This window comes from Lineus longissimus, chromosome 14 (assembly GCF_910592395.1).
Source record: "Lineus longissimus chromosome 14, tnLinLong1.2, whole genome shotgun sequence".
NCBI lineage: Eukaryota > Metazoa > Nemertea > Pilidiophora > Heteronemertea > Lineidae > Lineus > Lineus longissimus.
In genome coordinates, this window is record NC_088321.1 from 14916 (window position 1) to 32079 (window position 17164).

Below are 17164 nucleotides of genomic sequence, written 5' to 3' on the forward strand. Positions count from 1 at the left end.
CAAACCTTCAGAGTTTGGTCAATGAACCCGAACCCTTCCCCCTTGAAAAAAGTAAAAAATAATACAAGTCTGTTTATGAATTTTTTATTTCAATCTGTACATTCCAAGAATTTATCAAGATTTTACCGAACAATATCAAAACAATGACACCACAGGGCAATTCATTCTCCAAAACAGCGATAATATGCAAGCATATTCTGAACAAAAACTATTTACATTTTTGAGTGGACGGCGCCTCACACTTCTATAACTGTGCAAAGAGAGGGCAATTTAGAATGTAGGTACAAGGCAGGGGAAACCCGCAACCCATCATTTGGAACGATCGCTTTATGAGGAACTTGCCGGCAAAGCCAGTTTGATAGAGACAAAAGACAACTCCGAGGAACAACTCAATAAATAGTGTGAAATTCAAAATTTCTAAAATAATGCAAAGAGCCATTGATACATGCAACACTTTTGGGACACATTGTTATACACGGTCCGGTTGAAAACATCTTATGTTTATGTTCATTTTGTTTGGGAAACCATTTTCCACTGGAATATCTACATAATTTATGTTTTTGAGTCGCATGCAGCGACAACCATTGTAAATGCAAGCAAGGTGAACTGCTGTGGTGTATTCAGGTCACGAACCTTGACCTCATTGATCCGAAACAGCACGACATCGGTTAGTGGGTTATTTAAATAACAAAAGAACCAATTTCGTCATGGCGATCAACAGGACCGTGCTGTGATCTCATTTGCATGACAAAAGGGGCCGCTCTAGATCAGGCGTTCAGATCAGTCTTCTCATTTGCATGACAAAAGCGGTTGCTTTGGACGAGTTTAACAATAGAAGTAACTTTTTGAATTCACCTTTACATGTATTATGGCTTTTATATGTAAATTTCACATATTGTATCATTATACAAACATAACAAATTAATACATAAAACGTCAGACATTGACGTTGGCGACAGCTTGCTCGACCCATTCTGTACCACAGGAAACTTCTTGATGGGGCAGTTGTTATCTTTATAACTCACAGGAAGAAACAAGATGAATCTTTCTGGACTAATTATCATGAAAAGACTGAGCTCCTCTTCCACTTGACCGCAAGGTCAGGAACCAACATCAATTTGGAATATTTTGGAAAAATTTCAATCAACAAAATATTTCAACGAAATCTCAAAATTTGGAAATGAATTTGCCCGATTCTTTTGCATTTGTTTTGGTCTTGGGGATAACCTTTGTTATCATATCATTGATGAAACCAAGAATGAAAGGCACCCGGATAATTACCGTGTTTAAGGAAATTTAAGATACTTGTATAAAATGGAGGCTAGAGTTTGAGTTTGCCAATTTCATATCTGTCCCAAATGGAGACCGGCACTATCAGGTCTCGGAAGCTGATTGGAATAAACGCAGGTATTCGTGGTACTGAATGGATCGAGAAAGTTCATAAGGCCTACGGTTCCATCAAAGACAACACATGTTCTGGTTGGCTGGGGTCGAACCAACCAGAATCACGTGGACCCCATGTCTCATTCGATGGGAAAATTGAAATATCTGATCAATTTGGTGATTTAGGAGAAAAATGAAGTAAATTTTAACAGCTCGATAGTAAATTATTTGGATCTGGTTCTGGTTCTTAATCAACAATCATCTAGGAGGAGTGACTGACGATGACTGATGGAAAGTCTTTTAAAGGCGTTCCAAATGTGTTCAGACATTTTGTCACAGCCACAAAATGGAAGTAGGCTTTTTACCATCGGATGATATTGAGATTTGCAATGAAACCACCTTTCAATCAGATATTTCGATAAAATACAACGTATCCTTCTGCAGAGGCCTACAGGTAGCGAATGTACAATACTACACCAGAGAAAGTCTGTTGCTTATGACTCCCATAGCGACAATCGTTCAGGGGCCGAGGGTTCCACATCCATTGTGTCATCTTGCTGAAAAGAAAAACACATTATGTATCACAGACAGTGCAATAGATGAAAAGCTCAATGCCCACAGACCATTTCAGAGAGATTCACGCAAAGTAAGCCTGAAAATGGCTAGCACAAAAATTGGCGAAAATTTTGCTTATGCACGTTCTTGGTCATGCTTCATACGATTGGTACAAAGTTAGACTAGACTTTGAGGTTTTACATAAATAATACATTTCGTTTAACTACTGATTTGTTCTGTGTGTAATCAGCGTGCTGTTTTCTCATGAAATCGTCCATGTGAGCCTTGTTGCAATTGTACGTTTATCGAATGTTTCACAGCTGTCTCAGCGAGACTTGAAATGCTAGAATTCATATTTCAAGATCAGAAGCTCGGTTGTTGGTGTTGCTAGCTTTTTGGAAGGCTGTCTCAGCGAGACTTGAAATGCTAGAATTCACATTTCAAGATCAGAAGCTCGGTTGTTGGTGTTGCTAGCTTTCTGGGAGGCTGGAGATTACACGATATGTGGTATTCACCCAAATAGGCATGTTCTGATAATATCGAAATACTCTTATCTTCGGATCCGGAACTATAACACCAGACAATGAGAAGTCACTAGGCCCACCTTAATGGTGAATATTCATGACCCTAGCAAATGCCGAGAAGGGCATATCAGTCATACCTGGTCAAATAGCAGAACTTGAGGTCCTGGCCTAGGCTGGTCAGGTCGTTATTGGAAGTCTGGCTCAGAGTGGAATTATCTGGTGTTATAGTTCCAGAGATAGTGTATATCTGTTTGCATTACCCTCAAGATGTGCCCCCGTCGTCACATGGCATCAGTCGTAAAGAGATTCCTGAAGCATGCCGTCATCCAGTGCTTGTGAGATTGGTATCACGTCTCGTCAAATGAAGGGGTTAGAGGTACGCATCTTGTCCAAATCCTTCGTTTGTGGTTCAAATGAAGTACATAAATATAATCCACATTTTCAACAGTTCAATCTGAGCGAAGAAAATAAAATAGTCTAGCGATGGTCCGTGGCTTTCGCGAATCCTTCGTTTGCGATTCAATCTGAACTAAGAATTGTGTTTGCGTTTAAGAATACGATACGCGATGAAAACGTCTATGCATATAAACACGTGTGTTATCGAGATATTCACAGTCCGAGCGAAAGCTTCACACAGTTAGATAGAGAGTCTGTTCCAGGATTGGTATGCGTACTGAGCCCCTGGATACCTCTTCCGTCCCCTGGATGTACAAGACTTTCATTATCCGTGCACGTCTGTGGACAACTGAAAATAGAAGTACATTGCCAATCAGATGAAATTGGTCGGCGTATTCAAGTGCTTCTTGCAGACACTCTATAACTAACCTTTAGAATTTTTTAAGTTGGAAATGTATTGGATATCTTTGTTGTTATAACATACTGCAACATTACTCAGAGTATGGTGTTCATCTACTGGGTGGATGTAGAGGTGATCAATCGGAGGCTCGAATGGCACAAATTTTGCTTTCCTTTGGAAGGTCATGTCAGCTGGCCGTTTTAGGCTCTTACACTCCGCCCTAAAGGCTAACTCACTTCTTCTTAACCTCGTCATCTCAGGACAATTGCGGTCTTCCATTTGATTAGATCATAAATTCTGTTTCCATCCAGGACTGGGTGTGGTGGTGCAAACTCTCTGCAACCTACAAAAGTATCAAACCATTACAAATCTTCATACAGTGCGAGAAGTGTCTTCAAAATGAACATCGTAATTGGCAAAGAAGCCCATCTTAACAACTTATCATCTTTTCTGTTGAACCTGGCTGCAATTTCCATTTTCTTAAATGGGTGGACGGAGGTGTCTTTAAATAACCCCTTTAATTTGCAAGTTATCAGCTTTTGTCCAGACGTTATGTTATATATCTGCCGAGTTTAGAGCGTACATGTATATAGAGTCAGACAATCGCCCCACTGTTGTAATATAGGTATTGACTTGAAACATGTACATGTACGTTGTGATCCTTACCTCCACTTACAATGCACATCCTTGAGAGCGTCATTTCCAGCAGTTGGAGCGACGCCCTGGTCGTGGTGATGAATATCCTGTGACCTGGATGTGGTGATGCCGGCTCCGGACGAGGACTTCCACTTCTGTGTCATTTCCAGCAGTTCGAGCCGAGTGGTTCCCTTTTTCTGGTGTTACCCATCTTTTGGGAATACTGAAAAAAAGATTTGACACGTTTTTCTAAGTTTCCCCCACTGAAACCCTTTGCTGCACATCTCCTTTTGTTGTATTTTAGCATTCCATACAACTGCAGTTTCATGGTGAGGGCTCTTCAGTCTTCGTCCCGACGTCGCTTGCTACAGTTTGCATGTTTAGAGCATTCTCATTATTTTCAAATGAAACTTTTCAAGGAGCTGATTACTCTGAGCAGATCAATCTTTGATTTTCAAGTGTCAAGTAAATAGGTTCTACTGCTTACCTGAAGTAACACTGCAGCTTTCTCCATCGGCTGTCTGGCCGCTTACCTGAAGTAACACTGCAGCATTCTCCATCGGCTGTCTGGCCGCTTACCTGAAGTAACACTGCAGCATTCTCCATCGGCTGTCTGGCCGTTCGGGATCGATCAAAAGATAACGGCACAACCGCTTCCCTTGGCAGGATCGTGTCAGGTGGCCGGGCACGGCTGTTGTCCTGAAAGTCAAAGTCACGGCAGATATTTAAAGACGTCAAGACAATTTGTAAACAAGCTGTGCTGCATGGTATGGTATAGTGGATGCGCTTTCAAATTACGGGAAATGGCGGTCAACCAATTGAAGGGCTCAGTCGATCACTCGAATATCTGGCATCCAATAAAATGGTCCTAAGGGATCAATCCAAAATGAACGGTTCTAATGGTGCCATTTTTGCTTCCCTGGGCAAGGTCATGTCAGCCTTCTCCTTCAAGCACCAACAGCTACACAGGCAGAAATTTCTATAAAGAATCTGTAAAGCTATATAGAAATGGTAAACACAAAATCTATATAGAATCTATATATATATTTTTGCCTGTGTATGCTCACTGTGATGAGAGCTAAATTCACCTATCTACTCACAAAGTCCTTGTCGTGTTCAAACTGGGATCATGTTCAAACCTCTGTATAGTGGGCTCTCGTCACACGCTGGGCTCTCGTCACACGCTGGGCTCTCGTCACACGCTGGGCTCTCGTCACACGCTGGGCTCTCGTCACACGCTGGGCTCTCGTCACACGCTGGGCTCTCGTCACACGCTGGGCTCTCGTCACACGCTGGGCTCTCGTCACACGCTGGGCTCTCGTCACACGCTGGGCTCTCGTCACACGCTGGGCTCTCGTCACACGCTGGGCTCTCTGCGGTGTTCTTGGCTCTGCAAGATGGATCTTGCTTCGCACGGGTCTCCCGGATGCTCTTCCTGAAAAGAATCTTAACGATTTAAATCGCTCATAATTTTTTAAATTGGGTTCAAAAATAATGAAATGAAGTTACCCTAAATGCGGCACACATCTTGCTCGCATCCGAATCCATCCCCAGACGTCTGTCACGCCACGATCGTGCATCTTCAGCCCTCTTCAACAAGCATGCCCCATCGCACCGACCCTCTTCCTTCCATTCGGAGGTGGTCTTTCCGTCTATGCTGTAAATGGAAACGGATTCAGTGGGAAAATATCTTACATGTATTGAATAAAGGTAGCAGGAAGGGGTGGGCGTTGGTGGTTTCAGAGTGTGAGGGGGTACTATAGACATAGGTTAGTGGCGTCTGCTAACTGTACTTTGAGAGACTATGACTAGGCATGATGCCAATCTCTCTTAGGGTCGAGTCAACAGGCATGTGGTTTCAGCATTAGGTCTTTCATTGTAGCAATGCGAAAATGTAAGCAATTTTGGTTAGGTCCGTCATTTGTTATTACCAAGTAGCTTCTAGAGTGTCTCAACCACTCTTGATTACAGCGGCCGTCTCAGCGCCACCACGCGGGGCCTAATGGTATTAGTCTGAGAAGCTTCGCGCGATCGATATGCACAATTCTGGGTAAAGTCAAATGAGGAAGTATGCTTATAGAGTCATTAGCATAATCTAACCTTAACTCCATCTCGAGGTAATCTTGGGCAGTGCAAAATAGTTACAACCCCATAATCGCGCTACAAGTCCATAATGAGATCACGGTGACCAGTTATAAATGTTTCGCCAGCTTCGCTATTTTGCCGCTACGCGTCGCGTTGGGTCCTTGCGTCTCGGTGTCACAAGGTGAAGATCACTATGTTGTGACCAGGTAGTGTACTAATTGTGATGACGTCATGCGCAATGCACATACTGGCTGTCGAAGGTATGACGTGAGATTACGTTGCTCACTTTGCATGGGTTGTTGCTGGAGGCTGGGAAGTAAGACGATTATCCCAATCATAAACAAGTCTCAAACAGTGCGGGAAATGTAACGATCTAACTGGAGTAGGATCTCGTATAATCTTTCAAATTTTTTTTCTGGATGTTTCAATCATCTCGGGGGAGAATCGGTCAAAGAGCTAAAATTGCGCAAACATCAATGACTTAACAAAATGCGAATCTCACCTGTTTGTTGTAATATCATCTACTTCAGTGCCTGATCTTCTACGACTGCCGCCGGAGAGCATAGAGGGTTGTAATATCATCTACTTCAGTGCCTGATCTTCTACGACTGCCGCCGGAGAGCATAGAAGGTTAACCCATCAAGTTAAGTGCGAGCCGTCTGATTAACGGCAAAGGCGAGTCCGGAGCCCGTCCCGGACTCCATCCCACACCATGTCGTCAACTTTCTTAAGCCCTTCAACAGCGTAAGAGAGGGAAGGCCTATTTAATTTAAAAACCTCTCTTTTTCGCGTTGAAATGGCAAAATGAACGAAGACGACACGCCCTCATGCTGAACCCCCCTCAGTCGTAGAACCGAACGACAGGGTCCCCTAGGGGCGCCCGACAAGAGACACAAAGCGTACCGTGCTTTGGACTCCGCCACGTCGTCGGCCGGCTGCTTGGCACACGCCTTCCATACGGAGTCCGCGGAATGGACCTTCTGTAAATGGAATTGGAGAGTCAACATCACAACTAATGCAAAAGACACAGAAAACGCAAAAAAATACAGGACATAGATCAACCAAACACACACCCGCACCCATACTCATCCCCTCGACAACCTCCCACATCCCACGCCCCCCAAACCCTCTCCCCCAGCTAATCACACACACATATCACTCTATACATACCCTTCACCTCGCGATAGACATCATTCATAGTCGGTTGCATTGGAGAACTTGGCTTGGGGCATCTGCAATGATAAAAGTGATAGTAACGGTAACACGAGCTCTAGAAACTTGTTCCGAGTGAAAGGCCCAGAAGCTTAGGGTGCGATTTTTGAGGTGTTCTTGACGAATTCGAACAAAATCATAAAAGAATTCGTCACAAAAACAAAGAATTCCTCGTCGTCATTCGGGAGTGTTGCGGAACCTCACTAATGAGACCCGAAACCAACCGAAACTGTCTAAACCTCACGAACAAAAGGACACGTGGAGTTCGGCCACGAAGTCTTTTCTGCAGCCAAATGAGGGGAAATATTTTGAATTGAAGGGGGGGGGGATAAATCTTTGGAGTAAGACGAAATTCAAAAACTGCTTGGCATACTGAAATGAAGCGGGAGTTCGCATGTGGCGAGGACTGGACAGGAATGATTCAGTGCGCAGCCGTCATTGGCTTCTTGGTTGCTGAGGAAAACGGCAAATTTCTTGGAAATCGGAATTCGGAATTGGATGTGTGCTCATTTACAGAAGTGGAGGTTGGGATATGCCAGAGTAATGTCCAAGACCGAATCTGTCTTACCATTGCGTGGCGTGGCCTGTGCTTAGAAAACGTGGCGTGGCCTGTGCTCGTCGCGTCTGATCTTGAAGCTCCACGAGTCTTGAATACGCAGTTTATATTGGGAGCGTTGGTAACATCAGTTGAACGACTTACGTCATGTTATTAAATAATAGAATCGTTCTGGTGCTTTCATGCCGTGCTCGTCATGGTCACTGCATTTGTTGTGCCAGCCTTATACGAGTGGATCATAGCATAATTTGTATATTTTGTACTGCTGATCTGGTCATAGTCAGGTTGGCACCAAGCTTTAGTAGGTTTCGATGTGGTAAGGAAGCATGACATGTGGATGTTATAATACACTATCTACAGCCGATTCTGTCAACTACGGTGAACAAAAGTCAAAAGGATGGTCTTGATTTAAAAGTAATTCAGTCGTGGACATCCGCTATTTCTGAAGAGGCTCGACAGATCTGAAAGGAACAATGAGTATGACAGGGAAAGGACATCGACATTTTTTTTTCGGGGCGGGACGACTAATTAAGTCGGGGGGGACGAAAACGAAACAAAAAAATTTGAAAAAAAAATCTGTTTCATTTTCATTCGCCCCCCCCCCCCCCGCCCGCCCGCCCCGAAAAAAATAATTCTGATGGCCTTTCCCGTTTCCACCGTACTTCTTGCCTCAAATCCCAAGGTACTTTTATGCCACCCCGGCTCAAGTCCCACTTTCCTTACGAGCTATTTTGGTACGACTGCTCCATTGCTGTCACCATCGTTTTCCTGAGCCCAAATCCAATCTGCAAATACCTACTGTGGTGTTGCCGCGACCTGTCTGGTAAATTAGGTGTTGAGATGTTGTAGTTGTATTCTAACACACTGGCCACTGTGGGTAACACTGTGAGTCTGAGTGATCACGGTTTCAGCTTGACAGACAATCAAATTTTTAAATCGACCTAGAAAATAGAGAACTTCGGCCATTTTGAAAAGCCTTAAAGGCGTTTTCACAGGCATCGTTTGTTTACCATGGATTAATAGTAACAATGGACAAGCTTAATCAAGTAATTTACTTGATGTTGTCCATGTCTTACATTGTTTATGATATTTTGAATGCATTTGGTGATGATTTAATCAAAAACATGACTCTTGTGTTATGGTAAACTTGCGCTGCCTGTGAAAAAAAGGCCCCTAACTTGGTACTTGGCTAAGCACAAAGCAGCACTGCATTAAGTCAGGAACTATGATCTGTATGCCATCTCAGTTCTGAGATTCAAAGATTACGGATGATATTTGTCTTCTATTTGTGCAAACATGTAGGCCTAACCATTAGACTAGAGTTGACTCACACCTGTACTGTAAGTTAGTAAGGACATAGAAAATAGCAACATGACATGCCTCTAATCAAGTGATTTGTTTCCGCTTGCAGCTGCTGCCAGCCTTACCTTACCAGTTGCAGTCCACATCGTTGACCTTTGATAAAGTAGAAACAATTGCCATGGAAACAAACAATCCAACTGACAAAGAGACAAGCCAAATAAATGCAGCCATCTTTCCATCAAGGAAACGTGGTCCTGATGCTGATGCTGGTTTGATGGTCTCTACTAAGGCATCGAAGAAGTTGTACTCTCAATCTGCAGCGGGTTACCATCAGATGTCAAGCGATACTGCTGATGAGGCGGAGATCGTTTCAAACGCATGCACCCAGTTTCATCCTTGTGTTGGTGATGTTCAGACATTCACAGAGGGTACTCAGGATGATTCGACCTTGACCTTGGACCCGGCAGCTATTGGGGAGTATTGTGAGATATCGATGGAATCCAGTACGAGTGATCAGAATGTGTATGTTAACCAATCTTCCACAGAGTATCAGCCTTACTGTGGCCAACTTCAAACATTCCCTGATGGCACGGAGAAGGAATTGCAGTCTCTTGCTGGGTACGTTTATTATGAGGTGTCGACGAGTGATATTCAGGCTTTGAGCCCAAGTGATGAAGGCAATGCAGTGATTATAGCACCCCAGCCGTTGGTAGACAATGCCTACACTGCCAACCAACTTCAGACACGGAAAGATACCAACGATAGAAATGAGTATGACCTCGGGTCCTCCATGGTGTCTGCTCGTGCCCTTCAGACACCAAGTGATCCTACTCGGCAGAATGAGACCTTCACTCAGTATTATTATTTGCCTGCTACTGAGGCACTTCAGACGTCAGCCTATACTTACACTTCTGTCCAGAATGAACTCGTACAAGCAACTGCTAACTTGGACAGTCTGCCTACTGCTTGTCAATTTCAAATGTCTGCTAGCCGTCTGCCTACCACTGGTGATCTTCAGATATCTGCTGATGCTAAGCAAATGGAAGCAGCCCAGCCTGTGGCATCTGGCAAACTAAAGGCATTGACTGGTGAAACTGAAAAGGATATGCCCTCGATTAAGTTGGAGTGTCTGCCTACTGCTGGAGATCTTACAACGTTAGCCAATACTAGTAATGAGCATCAGGTTCAAGCCCGTCCGCCTTTGACTAATTGTTCCTTTTCTGCCAATGAACTTGAGACAATGGCTAAGGTAACTGAAGGTGTCAAGCCCTCGATTAAGATGGAGTATCTCCCTACCACTGGTGACCTTTCAACATCAGCCAGTAGTATTAATGAGAATGAGATGGACACGGCACAGCCTTTGGCCAACCGTAATGAACTACAGACAATGGCTGATGGAACTGAAGTCAATGTTCCCTTGATTAAAGTGGAGTGCATCCCTACCGCTGGAGAACTTCCCACATTCTCCAATAGTAGTCATGGCAATCTGATCAAAGCGGCTACCTGCAGACAACAGGCAATGACTGATGGAAGTGAAGCTGACTTGCCCGCTATTCGGTTGAAGTTGCTGCCCACTGCTAGAGACTTTCAAACATCAGTCAGTTGTAATGAGAATGAACCAAACCAGTCAACAGCAAATCCTCAATCTTCTACAGTTGGACCACAGTCAGTGACTGTTAAGACTGTGGCTGACATTCGCTCGATGAAGGTGGAGGCTCCCCCTACCACTGTAGGTTTTCAGATATCAGCCAAAAGTAGTGAGAATGTTGCAACTCGGGCAACATCTGAGTCTCCAGTTACTGCTGGTGGACGACAGACAGTGAGTGATGGCACCGACGCTGACTTGCCTGTGATTAAGATGGTGTGTCTTCCAACCACTGAAGATCTTCAGACTTCAGACGAGCCCTCAACCAATATGAACTTCCCCACCAGTGAACCTGAGGTAGTCCCTGAGAGTGCTCAAGAGAATGGGGCCTTGATAAAGTTGGAGTGCTTGCCTAGCCCTGGAAGATTTGCGACAATGACTGAGAGAGGTACAGGGGAAGCAGCGTTGGTTAAGATGGAGAGTTTGCCTGGTGAGGTCCAGACATCACCCGGTAGGGGTGAAAATGAACCAACTGAGGTGACTGTTGACAGTGCCTTCACTGCTGGTGAACTAAAGGCATTAACTCACATAACTGGAGACATGAGTGAGCCCATGCCTATGGTCAAGATGGAAGCTTTGCCTCCAGCTGGAGATCATTGGACATCCCTAAATAGTGATGCAGCTACCCAACTGGCAGCGAACAATCCCATTACTGCCAATCACCTTCATACGGTGAGCAAGTCCACGCCAAGGGTGGACAGTATGCCAGACTCTGGTTCACCTCCAGCAACAGTTGACGAAAGTCCAGTGGAACAGCTGACAGAAGCAGTCGAGGTAACTCCAGCATTGGAGAGTCAACCTCCATCTGGAGATGTTCACACCTTGGAAAACAGTGATTCAGAAGAGGAAGCACCAATGCCAGTGCTTGAGCGCATGCCGCTCATTAAATTGGAAACTCCTTCAACCTCCGCTGGACCTCGGACATTAAACGCCAGTAGTCTCGGGTGCCAGGTTCAAGGTCAAATAAGTGATAAGCAATTGCCAAGAAAGCGTCAAACTCACTCAGATAGTCGGTCGCTATTCACAGAGTTGTTCGCCCTGCAGCAGCAGTCGCCAGGCAAGAAGGAGACAAGTGGCCTATATCAACAGAAAGACCTTATCAACATTGTCAGCTTCGAACCTGGAGTGGAACTTGACACTGGGTCCAGTTTGAGTATCAGGGTTAAAAATGGCTCTGGAAAAACACAGACTTACCACTATGAAGTGAAAGAGTCTGCTTATGATGCTGGTGTCGGTACTGCAACTGTCGTAATGCAGGAAGCCGGTTCTGGAAGTCGTAAGGATCGACGTAAAAGACGCAACCCAAGGAAGAGTACTTCTGCCTCTGATACAGTTGTTGTGGGCTCAGAGATGGAAGATGTTTCCGATTCTGGTCATGTGGCTTCCCTCAAGATGGAGGTCGAAGATGGTGAAGGGTCGCTGAGTGAACAAGAGATTCAGGAAGCCATCACAGAGGAAGAAATGGTAAGATGTTGTCATATTCTATTGTTAAGCAGGTGGCGCCCTGGTATTTTCAGGAGCACATATTTAATATAAGGGGGGGACCGAGCTGGTGCTGGCCCCCCTATTTTCTGCTGACTTGGAAAAAAAGGTTTTTCTAGTGAGAGAAATGCTTAAAAACAGTGCTCTACAGTGTTTATGCTGTGGCCCCCCCCCCCCTTTCTCATAATCCTGGGTCCGCCCCTGATCTGGTGTTATTGCATATTGGTCTGACTGTAAGTTATTGTCGTTTCAGGATACGAATGATGAAGATGACCTTTGGGAAAACTGGCAAGATCACGATCCAGATTACGATGTCACTAAAGAGGAGGGTATGTATTATTGGAGTGGCCAGGTGAAAACATCACCTCTGAGCTCCCGGTGTCAATTGCCGGTCAGCACTCTTCGGCAGGGTTTTCCGGCTTTTCTTCCACAACCAGTCTTGCCCAGGATGAACCTGTATCAATTGAAAAATCGATCACAGACGAAATTCAAATCCCTCGAAATGAGGTTTTGGTTAAATTCTTGATTTGCTTAAGATTGGGAACTGTCTGTTCTAACTGTATGATGTTAAAAGGTTAAGTTACAAAGAGAGACATTTGGACTGCATGTTGCTATGTATGTTTCTTGCAGATGACGAGGCCACCGCCAGCAACGAGGCCACCGCCAGCAACGAGGCCACCACCAGCAACGATGCCAGGGATTCAAAGTCAACTCTTTCACAGCCTGATCTACACATCGTCAAAGGATCCTTGCGACCGAGTTTTTCCGCCATTTTGCCCCGTCGTCGTAAATCAGAGGCAGGCTCTGCTGAATGTTTTGAGGTCAAGTGTACAGGGAAGGATATGAAAGAAGGCTTGATCTGTCGCTACACATTCTGCGATGAAACATTTCAAAAATGGTGTGAGCTAACGAACCATGAGCGCAGTCATAATGGATTAGCCGCACTGCACTGTAAACATTGTAATATATCAACGAGTGATCCCGAGGGTAAGAAAAGCAAACTTTACTCAGGCGTACTCACGTGTCATTGTGGGAAAGAGTTTAAGGAGGTGAAGCGGTTGACAGAACATGCTAAGACTCATGATGACAACAGGCCACATCGCTGTGAATACTGCAACAAAAGGTTCAAAACGAAGACTGTCCTAGCGCGTCATATTCGTACACACACAGGAGAGGTCAAATACGAGTGCATGTTCTGCGGGAGAGGATTCGGTGATTACAGCAGTTGGAAGCGACACGAGCGTGTTCACACGGGAGAGACACCCTATAAATGTGAACACTGTGAGCAACAGTTCAAACAGAGTAAAAACCTGAAAGCACACGTGAATGCTGCTCACACAGCTCTTGAGCATTATGGATGTGAAACATGTGGCAAGATATTTCTGAGGAAGGATATCTTGTATTCACATAAGAAATCACATGAGCCCAAGTCAACTGAGCGCCCATTTAAATGTGAGATTGAGTCGTGCGGCAAATATTTCAGGACGAAAAAACTCCTGGGAGATCACAAGCTCATTCACACCGGTAAAAAACAATACAAGTGCGATTTTTGCGATAAAACTTTTTTGAAAAGTAGCGCACGAACGGTACATCATCGCACACATACAGATGAGCGGCCGTTTAAATGTGACATCTGTGATGATGCATTTCGCACAAAGGGGGCGTTTCTGCAGCATAGAAATATTCATACGGGATCAAGGCCACATAAGTGTCGTTATTGTGATCAGGGGTTTGCCGCAAAGTCTTCAGTTTATAATCATGAGAAAATGCATAAGAAGGAGATAGAGGGCCTGGTGGACAGGAAGGATTTGGACACCCCTGTGCAAAAGGGGGATTTGGACACCCCTATGAAGAAGGGGGAATTGGACACCCCTGTGAAGAAGGGGGAATTGGACACCCCTGTGAAGAAGGGGGAATTGGACACCCCTGTGAAGAAGGGGGAATTGTTGGGGCGGGTCTGTAAACCACTGTTCAATGTTGGTGAGAGAATGGCAAAGAAACATAAGACAGAGTCACTGAAAGATCAACCTCTCGATGTCAGTGAGAAGAAAACCACTGCTAACCCATATGTTTTTGATGATTAACTGGTCAGGTTGATGGCCTGCTATGAATTAGATATAAACCTGGCAGCTGTGCAGTAAATATAGGCCAAGGCAATGAAATGTGTGTATCATGTTTTGAGAACAGTCTTATAAACATCACTATTGGTATGAATATTGAGTCTCATTGCCGCTATCAGCAGGACTGTGCTAGCGGTCCAATTTTATTCTACTACTATACAGATTTGAAATCAACATGGGAACAAAGTTTCTCATAGTAAAATCTATGAATACTAAAAAATGAAGGTGATATTGCTGTTTATGTATATAAGTAAAAGCCATGTATAATTACTTTAGATTTTTGTTTGAAAATTATTATTGCTTGTGTTAAGATTTATTTGCCAGTTGAGCAGATGACGTCATCACTCTGTGTGGAGCCTCGCATTCTGTTAGTCTCTCACACACCACTTTGAGTCTCCTTGGTGGGTAAAACCAGTATGAGCAACATGATCAGTGCTGTAGCTAGTGAGATGGGGGGGGGGGGACTTGTCTCTCAGCGCCCATCCCAGAGTCCCCTGTCTGTCATGTAGAACACGACTTAAATGAGTAAATTCTTTTTAATACTATATTTATTGTCTTCTTTCATTATTCATCTCGCACTGTTTCCAACTTTGTTGGTGGTCTTATGCTGAACAATGCCTAAACATCAACATAAGGACTAAATTTACCCTGATGAGCGCACCAAGGCCTTAACTTACCCCATGAGCGCACCAAGGGCTTAACTTACCTCCATGAGCGCACCAAGGGCTTGACTTACCTCCATGAGCGCACCAAGGGCTTAACTTACCCCCATGAGCGCACCAAGGGCTTAACTTACCTCCATGAGCGCACCAATCCTGCCAGTTAAAGACGACCCATTTGATCCCTTCGCTCCTGTCTATAAGGTCTCTGTCTATAAGGCCAAGCTGTCTAATCAACTCTACTGGGGTTGAATCCAAAATTCCATCCACTGCACTTTTGATAAGCACTGTCTTCTTTGAACAGTGTGAACTCAGATCCTGTATCCAAGGTTACGGATGATGCTTGAAGGGAACAGATATGACTTTCAATCTCTCAGACTCTGAAAAATAAGTGGATAGATCAAAAATCAAGTCATTACCAGCAATCCCCAACTTTATTATGCCGCTGCTAAATGCAGGCGCTACGATCGAGTTTGACACGTGACCCAATTTAGCCAATCGGAGCGTTCATCGAATAATAAAATATATTTTTAGTACAAGAAATCAATGCCTTGTGTCAGTTTTATGCCTTCAAGTTGTGGGTTCACAATTTTGAATGTGTTCCAGCTCATCAAAAGAACAGGGTTTTGTCTAGAATCACGGTTTTCCGAGTTTCTCCTTGTCAACACTGTCAGGAACCCCCCCCCCCCATCCTATCTACCTAGCCAACACCCAGACAGAGGTTACCAAATGACAGAGCTGAGAGAGCCCAAACATCTGAGGAATCCATGCAACAGCAAAAGCTTTGGCAAATATGCTGAAGGGAACGATGCAATATAATATTTCGGGCTTGGTCACCCGCCTACCCCCCCCCCCCCTAGTGACATGACCCTTCCCAGCCCTAGTGTCCCTAATTGAACCATCCAAAGCTAGGGATCTTAGGCCATAAAGTGGACAAATAAAGCAAGAAGTTATCAAAGGGCAGTCATTCTCATATCTTCAAAGATCACTTGAGGTCCAGCTTTTCATGTATGTTGATGTTTGGACATATATTCTCTCCTCAAATCCACTTGGGACGCCAATTTCGACCCCCCCCCCCCGTGGACATGGAAAAATTTTCAATTTTCCCAATGGCATGTGTTTCAGTATACTCAGTATGATGCTGCCATCTGCAGGAGCTATCGGCAAACTAAATATGCAAACTCTATGTGATTCAAAACGGCCACAGAAGTCGGCCAATTTTCATGTTTTCTTAGAATTTACATTAGGAAAAATTGCAATACACGTGGTATTTTCAACCCATATGTGGACATGGAAAAATTTTCACCATCAACTCAAAATTTGGCCTGAAAATGCCTTGATAGTCATAGATTCACATACGCTATCGGCAACTAGGCTTTAGTTACACAGAAAGCCGTGAGATGTCTCTCACCTCGATCTGCTATAGAAAACGTATGCTTGGCTCTGGAAGGGAGTTTGGCGCATGCGCAGCTAAAAGGGTGGGAATTGCTGGATTACCAAACGACATTCCAACTGTAACACACAGTGGAGAAACCATCAGTGCATCACCGAAAATTACAATAGATACTCCTCAGGGCATCCTAGCACCAGTTGTTTTCAATAATACTCTCCGCATCTCGATATTTCCTTTTTTGTTCACACCGAAGAGGAGTAAAAAAAGCCAGTTCTCTCTCAGGATTGGTTCAGAGTAGATGAGCACCTGGCAGAGGACAAGTGCTGAGAAGGAAACTATTCATACTGTAGAGAATCATAAATAACATTTTTTAATATGACAACGAATGGCATTGGAGCTGCTGGGGCCGGGTGGGGGCGCACTTTTCGCCCCTAATCAACATAAAAAACAGCGGCTTTTTTTCGGGACGCCCCATGCCAGTCATGAATCACGAATCTTAAGTCGGACAGAAGCATATTTAACGCACTTCTACTATTTTTTCAATCACTTTTAAACAAAGTCCATTGATTTTTACACACCTTTATCATGACATTTACCTCTGAACTTAAGTTAGAGTCCTTTTTCCTCTTATACAAGCACAAAATGTATTCGTCCGACAAAGCACGAGTTTCACAAATCGGCACTTGTTGTGGTTGTTCGTGAATGTAGGACCGATTCCGCTGTAACCGTATTCCTCCTCAGCCACCTGGACGGGATCGTCTGCTTGCCCCTACAGGTGCACGGAACATCGGTTTAACTTCTCATGGACAAAGCACC

General features: G+C 44.3%; 2 protein-coding genes across 5 annotated transcripts; one reads left to right on the forward strand and one right to left on the reverse strand.

Moving 5' to 3' along the window:
- Positions 1 to 102: 102 nt before the first annotated feature.
- On the reverse strand, positions 103 to 17031 carry LOC135498588 (uncharacterized). Of its 3 annotated transcripts, XM_064788905.1 has the most exons (11): positions 16945 to 17031; positions 15093 to 15335; positions 7150 to 7211; positions 6482 to 6959; positions 5404 to 5551; positions 4995 to 5329; positions 4382 to 4593; positions 3925 to 4117; positions 3506 to 3601; positions 2723 to 3207; positions 103 to 1940 (listed from the first exon to the last, which is right to left on the reverse strand). In XM_064788905.1, the coding sequence occupies exons 5-6, from the start codon at positions 5472 to 5474 to the stop codon at positions 5011 to 5013; spliced, it is 390 nt and encodes a 129-aa protein (XP_064644975.1). In that variant the 5' UTR covers positions 5475 to 5551; positions 6482 to 6959; positions 7150 to 7211; positions 15093 to 15335; positions 16945 to 17031; the 3' UTR covers positions 103 to 1940; positions 2723 to 3207; positions 3506 to 3601; positions 3925 to 4117; positions 4382 to 4593; positions 4995 to 5010. The 3 variants fall into 3 exon arrangements, with proteins under 3 accessions (XP_064644975.1, XP_064644974.1, XP_064644976.1); XM_064788904.1 differs by lacking the exons at positions 15093 to 15335; positions 16945 to 17031 and adding an exon at positions 8547 to 8714 and having other exon boundaries at positions 4428 to 4593; XM_064788906.1 differs by lacking the exons at positions 6482 to 6959; positions 7150 to 7211; positions 15093 to 15335; positions 16945 to 17031 and adding an exon at positions 5995 to 6092 and having other exon boundaries at positions 4428 to 4593.
- Positions 8488 to 14826, forward strand: LOC135498587 (uncharacterized). 2 transcript variants are annotated; one of them, XM_064788902.1, is made up of 4 exons: positions 8488 to 8570; positions 9159 to 12158; positions 12430 to 12505; positions 12807 to 14826. In XM_064788902.1, the coding sequence occupies exons 2-4, from the start codon at positions 9228 to 9230 to the stop codon at positions 14258 to 14260; spliced, it is 4461 nt and encodes a 1486-aa protein (XP_064644972.1). In that variant the 5' UTR covers positions 8488 to 8570; positions 9159 to 9227; the 3' UTR covers positions 14261 to 14826. The 2 variants fall into 2 exon arrangements, with proteins under 2 accessions (XP_064644972.1, XP_064644973.1); XM_064788903.1 differs by having other exon boundaries at positions 8526 to 8632.
- Positions 17032 to 17164: the final 133 nt, after the last annotated feature.